Source organism: Humulus lupulus, chromosome 1 (assembly GCF_963169125.1).
Source record: "Humulus lupulus chromosome 1, drHumLupu1.1, whole genome shotgun sequence".
Taxonomy (NCBI): domain Eukaryota; kingdom Viridiplantae; phylum Streptophyta; class Magnoliopsida; order Rosales; family Cannabaceae; genus Humulus; species Humulus lupulus.
The window spans coordinates 55,291,778-55,298,628 of NC_084793.1; the positions used below are offsets into that span (position 1 = coordinate 55,291,778).

At 36.4% G+C, this 6,851-nt stretch overlaps 1 protein-coding gene across 1 annotated transcript; it reads left to right on the top strand.

Moving 5' to 3' along the window:
• Window positions 1-1,062: 1,062 nt before the first annotated feature.
• On the top strand, window positions 1,063-5,638 carry LOC133792704 (ubiquitin domain-containing protein DSK2b-like). Its single transcript, XM_062230610.1, has 8 exons — window positions 1,063-1,610; window positions 2,080-2,874; window positions 3,267-3,478; window positions 3,556-3,669; window positions 3,918-3,976; window positions 4,816-4,844; window positions 4,925-5,014; window positions 5,119-5,638. Exons 1-8 carry the CDS (start codon window positions 1,358-1,360, stop codon window positions 5,265-5,267), a joined length of 1,701 nt encoding a protein of 566 aa, XP_062086594.1. The 5' UTR covers window positions 1,063-1,357; the 3' UTR covers window positions 5,268-5,638.
• Window positions 5,639-6,851: the final 1,213 nt, after the last annotated feature.

Here is a 6,851-nt window from a genome sequence, read left to right on the forward strand (position 1 = left end):
TGAGAGAGAAGTAGTCTTGCCGTCTGTGAAGGAGAGAGCAAGTTCGCGCCGACGTCCATGGAGGTTTCTCGCCAGCGTTCATGGACTTCTCTCCTTGTTGGGTTTGCAGTGGCTAATTACGGAAGCAAAGCTTCTCACCGACGCCGTGGGTCGCCTGAGAATGATTGATCTTGCTGCCTGTGAAGGAGAGAGCAAATAGTATTTTTGTAAAAAAACTTTTGTGCCATACAAAAGTTATTATTGCCGTGTAACAGTAAAAATGTTATTTTTTTTTAAAGATATTTGGTTATTTTAGGAAAAATCCCATAATATTATTTAAATTAAATAGATCTTAATGTAATGATAATTTTTAGTTTTAGTTTGATGGTTATTTAGATATTAATTTTGTTTAGATTTAGTTTTTATGTTATTGATTTGGTTAATTTTTTTAATTTCAAGGTTTTTAATTTTTTGGAAATAAATTTTAAATGAATTGTTTAAATATAAAAATAAAATTATATATGATTATTTATTATTTTAAAAGTTGGACTAATAAAAAATGACATGTGTTAGACTAATCATCAGGTGAGGTATTCGTAGCTACTTTTGTTAAAAGAAAAAACACTTTAGATATTTAAGTGCAACTTTAGATAAAATAAATACTTTTAACACAAATATTCTTAAAACAAAAATGGTAAATATGTAAGCCAAAATTTTATAAAAAAATGTATGCAAAATAAAATTACTTCCAAATAGATATTAGATATAATTTTTCCAATTAAGTATCAAGTGGAAGGCCCAGCTACACATTATGCTTTAATAAGCAACAAAAAGTCACACCCACACAATTACCTTCACAAATGCACGTGGCGTAAACTCATTCGTAATCGTATTAATTGTAAAAAATAACAAATCGATGACAGAATAGAATATGCGAACCTAACCGGAGAGACTGTGACTTATTTCTTTCTTCTCACACAAGAACTTCTCTTCCCTATATCTTTATCTCTCTAGCCGATTATTAATTCTATACTTGTCTTCTCCCAATCACCTTCCTCCTTCTCTCTCCTAATCTTTTATTTTTGTTTTTCTTTTTTTCTTATTCTTCTTTTATTTTTTCGTTAAAAATATTCATTTTTTTCCTTTTCAATATTTTTTATTTAATATTACTGAAATTATTTTTATTAAATACCAAAACACATTTTCTTTGTTCTCCTTCTCCTCCATCGTGTTATTCAAAGATACTTATCGCTCTCTGGGGTTTTTTTTTATTTAGTAATTTCTTTTTGGGATTAGGGTTAGGGTTTCGTCTGGTTGCTGAATTTGATCGATCTATTTGATAGTAATATATATATATATATATAAAAGGAGAAATATTATGGGTGCCGAGGGTGATTCAAGCGATCCTAAGGTCAGTGGCGGTGATTCTTCTGGTGGTGAAGGAGGAGAAGCAGTGGCGGTCAATGTCCGCTGTTCGAATGGTTCTAAGTTTACGCTGAGGACGAGCCTTGAATCAACGGTTGAGTCATTCAAGGCATTGTTGGCTCAGAATTGTGACGTTCCTGCTGATCAGCAGAGGTTGATCTACAAGGGTCGCATCTTGAAGGACGATCAAACCCTACAAAGTTACGGTAAGGGTTCGTTGATTCGTCGTTCTTTATTCGATTTTTGGTGAATGTAGATTTTTATGGTTTTTATCAATTCCGTTTTAGTTTCGGAAGCATACAATTATAATGATTCTGTCTGATGGACAATTTTGTTTTGATGTATGAGTTTTTGGGTCATATTTGGTTTTGTTTTCCATCGTGAAATTACATTGGAAGCATATACGGTGTTTTGTGGGAATTTAATTGACAATTTTTGGCTGTTGAAGCATCTGCTCAAATGATCATGCTCTTTTGTTGAGATTCCTTATAGTGGATTTAAAATTAATTGCATCCCCTTTTGTTATAGAAGATGAGTGTCTTGAACTTGATGTTTTCGGTCTGCTTCAAAGTTTGTCTTAGTTTCATGGGAATGGTGGTGATTTATTTATCTTTACCTTTGAGGAATTTTTGTGCTCTCCTCATCCTAATGCCTTGTTATCTTCTTTTATCTAAGGTTTGTCAGCAGATCACACAGTTCACATGGTTCGTGGGTTTTCCCCAGCTTCGTCTACACCTCCTCCTGCGCCTGCTAATTCTGAAAGTACGGGTCCTAATACTACACCTGGTGTTACACGAGGCGTTGGTTCAAATGAAGGCGTGGGGCTAGAAAGTGCTGGACTAGGGGCATCTGCATTCCCCGGATTGGGTCTAAATGCTCTTGGCGGTGGAGGCGGGGGCGGCGGCGGTGGAGCTGGTTTGTTTGGAGCTGGGCTTCCTGAATTTGAACAAGTACAGCAACAACTGACCCAGAACCCAAATATGATGAGGGAAATAATGAACATGCCTGCCATTCAAAGCCTTATGAATAACCCAGACTTAATGCGAAGCTTGATTATGAGCAATCCACAAATGCGTGAGATTATTGATCGAAACCCAGAGCTTGCTCATATACTTAATGATCCCAGCATTCTCCGTCAGACATTAGAAGCTGCAAGGAATCCTGAGCTCATGCGTGAGATGATGAGAAACACTGACAGAGCAATGAGTAACATTGAATCATCTCCTGAGGGTTTTAATATGCTTAGGCGTATGTATGAGAATGTTCAAGAGCCGTTTCTTAATGCTACAACAATGACTGGAAATGGTGGAAATGATTTGGGTTCGAATCCATTTGCTGCTCTTTTGGGGAACCAGGGAGCACAAGTCAGAGATGGATCTAACAACCCTTCAACCACTGAAGCTGATACGACTACAGGACATGCTGCTCCAAATACAAACCCACTTCCTAACCCTTGGAGTAGTACTGGCGGTAAGCTTCTCGATCATAGTTTTTACCCAGCTATATTTAATTTGATGTTACCACCGTTGGCTTGATATTATATTATGCAACATAATTTGATAGGAAACAAGCACAGGAAGTGTTTTTTCTAACACCCGCTGTTATGTACTGGTGTGCGTATTAAAATTTTTGTAACCAACACTCTCATTTTCTTTTCTTTTCTTTTTTATTTTATTTATATTTTTCCATTAGAAAATTGGAATGCTTGTATTTTTTCTTAACTCCTGATGGTTGATGTAGATAAAACCTTATTATTTTTTTCAGGAGTTGATATCCCTTTTCTAGTTGCTTTTGAATACGTTATTGCTTTTATTATTTCCTCAAGTTGTATGTGTTTACATTTTCTTGTTGTGAACTTTCAGGAGGGACCCAGACAAATACTACCAGACCAAATCGAGCTGGGGAAGCAAGGACACCTAATGTTGCTGGTCTGGGTGGGCTTGGTCTCCCCAATATGGAGCAGATGCTTTCTGGTGGCATGCCAGACACTAATCAAATGAATCAGCTTTTGCAAAACCCAGCTATATCTCAGATGATGCAAAGCCTGCTTTCCAATCCTCAATATATGAATCAGGTGTGAGCATTATAGATTTTTCATATTTCTTCATTGTTTTTTCACACTTGTATTCAAAACTGTTTTTTGAATTGTAGATGCTGAACCTTAATCCACAACTGCGTGGCATGGTTGATCTGAATCCTCAACTTAGAGAGATGATGCAGAATCCAGAAATACTGCGCCAGTTAACAAACCCTGAGACAATGCAGGTATATCACTATTTTGTAAGCTGAAGTACTGTATCCATGAAACTGATTTGTATATTGTCTAAAATTGTGTGCGCTCTCTGGATATGCATACATCCTTGAGGCATCTTCTTATGTTTACATATTGGAGGAATTGAAGGATGCTTGTTTGTCTCTCTGTGTGTCTTTTGTTTCTGATTCTACAGAATTGAGAATATTTTAATATGTTGAACCACTGTGGTTGGCTTATTTTCTTTTTTTCTGTATTGTAGCAAATGCTCACTCTACAGCAATCACTTCTGTCTCAGCTCAATCGACAACAATCAACCCAGTAAGTTCAAATGCATCTTTTTACTTGGTAGCTGATAGTTGAACTGTTATTGTTATGCATGTCATGAGATTTTAATTGGTTTATATAGTATTTATATCTGTTACTTTATCTGATGGTATGTAGCATAAGTTTTCTGGATAATTGATGATGTCAAATGTGTGTCAGTTTCCTAGTAAGGACTATTCATTATTATTCTGAATCTCGGGGAGCATCGACTTCTTGTCTGATGTAGGTGCCTTGAAAGGGCATATTGAAGTTATATGTGGTGACAAGTGTGTGTCAGTTTCCTAGTAAGGATTATTCATTGTTATTCTGAATCTCGTGGAGCATCGACTTGTTGTCTGATGTAGGTGCCTGGAAAGGGCATATTAAAGTTATATGTGGTGTATATTTGAAGTGTTTCCTTTTCTCTTTGGCACCATGTTGACTGATTGAAGTTTGCCTGCCCCCAGTGAAGCCTGTGTTGATCTCTGCTAGTCCTGTGGCTGTTTATCCTGAAATTTGGTGTCCTACGCTAACATATAGGTTTTATGTGTTAACCAAACCAATTGACATTAATGAAGTTAAGCATTAGTTTGTCCTTTTTTCTCCCCCTTTTCTGGAAGAAGCATTGCTTGGACTTAGTTACTACAATTCACCTCTCCCTAAAGCATGGCGTTTGCACCGTTTGTTAGGAGTAACTGGGTATTTAATGAAGTGCTCTTGGAGTTTTGGGTATTTAATGAAGTGCCGTTGGAGTTTATAATTTTCTAATTTCTGTTTTTAAGTTATTCTTGACCATCATTTGTTGATTAAGTCTTTGTATCATTTCTCATCGTGTGGTGCGCCTTCTCATGCAGGGATTCAGGTCAGACTGGTGCAACTACAGGTATGCAAAATTTAAATTAAGATGATTTTATTGTTACCGTTTTCAATTGCAACTTTTATTGATATTCTTGAATGGATTAGGAACACCTAATAACAATGGGTTGGAACTACTGATGAACATGTTTGGTGGTCTTGGAGCTGGCAGTTTTGCAGCGCCAACCAATCCAGATGGTTAGAACTTTCCAATTTATCTCCCTTTATATTTTTTTTCCCCCCAATTTTTTCAGTGGAATATTACTTAGTACTTAACTTGGAAAAAATTATGTTGTTTGTAGTTCCACCGGAAGAGCTTTATGCAACTCAACTATCACAGCTTCAAGAAATGGGTTTCTTTGACACCCAAGAGAATATCAGGGCATTGCGTGCCACGTCTGGGAATGTCCATGCAGCTGTGGAGCGGCTTTTAGGAAATCCAGGGCAATAGACATAATCCGATTTGATTTCTTCTGTGTCTCTTTCTTTAGTTGGACATTTCTTGTGGACATGTTAAACCAGACGATTTGGACTTAGGTTCTTGCAAATGATGCGAGAGAAATTTACGAGGAGCAGCTGTAGATTTCATTTTGGGCGTGTGAATAAGCAAGTACACACCATGATAGAGCTGTGAACTTGTGGATATATAAGCATATGCGTCAACATTACAGGACTTCTCTCTCCTCCCTCACTCTATATATCGCTCTCGCATATGTACATTTTATTTACATCTTTTTTTTTCTTTTCCAAGTATTGTTTTTGTGAAATGTTATCTGCTTATTCAATGAGAAATACAAAAAAAAATATTACTGTTGCGGTCCATCTGCGTTTTGCTTTATAAAAGTTGAATATTACATCTTCCTTCATAGCTATAGGAACTGTACGGTTGATTGCTGGAAATTTCATGTCCAGTTTGTACGAAGTTTGTAGCCCTAGTACTACGTTTGGAAGGAGCAACAAATATAGACTAAATCTTCTTCAGCTATGCTCTCTACTTGTGAATTACACCAAACGTAGCCTAACATTAAAATTCAAGTACATCAATATAGAACATCACAATATACGTGCAAGTGTAGGTGAATAGAACAGTTCAACAGTGCGGCCAATGCATATGAGTTTATGATCTTTCCTTTTTAACATTATTTTATGTTTATCTGTGCAAATATTTTTAACTTATCCCGCATCCTAAACTTCCAATCTTAAAAATTTTGCATATTAAAAAAGACCCTGATCTTCCTAATAGTATAGATGCTCAATTGCTCATAATCCGAATGAAACTGAATCTAATTATAATAAATTGGATGCTGAAATTTGAATTCTAATTGGTATTGATCGGTTGACGATTATGAAGTAACTTATGACACATTTGGTGTTTTGGACAATTATTTGGGGTTGGATAATTTGTCTAAGTTAAAGAATAGTGAATAAAGAATAATATGAATGAAAAACCAGCTCAAGTGATGCTGGTGCCTTTAATTTTATTTATACACTGATAGGTAACAATTACATAGAATTCTATACTAATGACACGTTTAGAGTTTGTTACAGTCATGGAATATTCTAGTGGTGAGTGGCACCTAACTCTACGCACAACACAACGTGCTGACTAGTACAGATAAGACCAATTCCTAATATTGACTAATTTTAACACCACCCCTCAAGCGAGAGGGTGAGCATACCACTCCGAGCTTGCTGATTAGGAATCGATAACGAGTGTGTGAGAGTCCCTTTGTAAAACAATCTACAATTTGGTCATGTGAAGGCACATATCGAATCTCCAATTGCTTTAGTATAACCTTGTCTCTTATAAAATGCACATCAAGGTCGATGTGATTAGTTCGAGCATGATAAACTGGGTTAGAGGCTAACGCTCTAGCACTTATATTATCGCACCATATAACTGGAGGTGTTGTCAATTTGTATCTCAATTCCTCCATCAATCCAAGAATCCAAGTTATCTATGCCGCTAGATGTGATAAGGCCCTGAACTCTGACTCAATACTTGATCGAGCAACCACAGATTGTTTCTTGGATG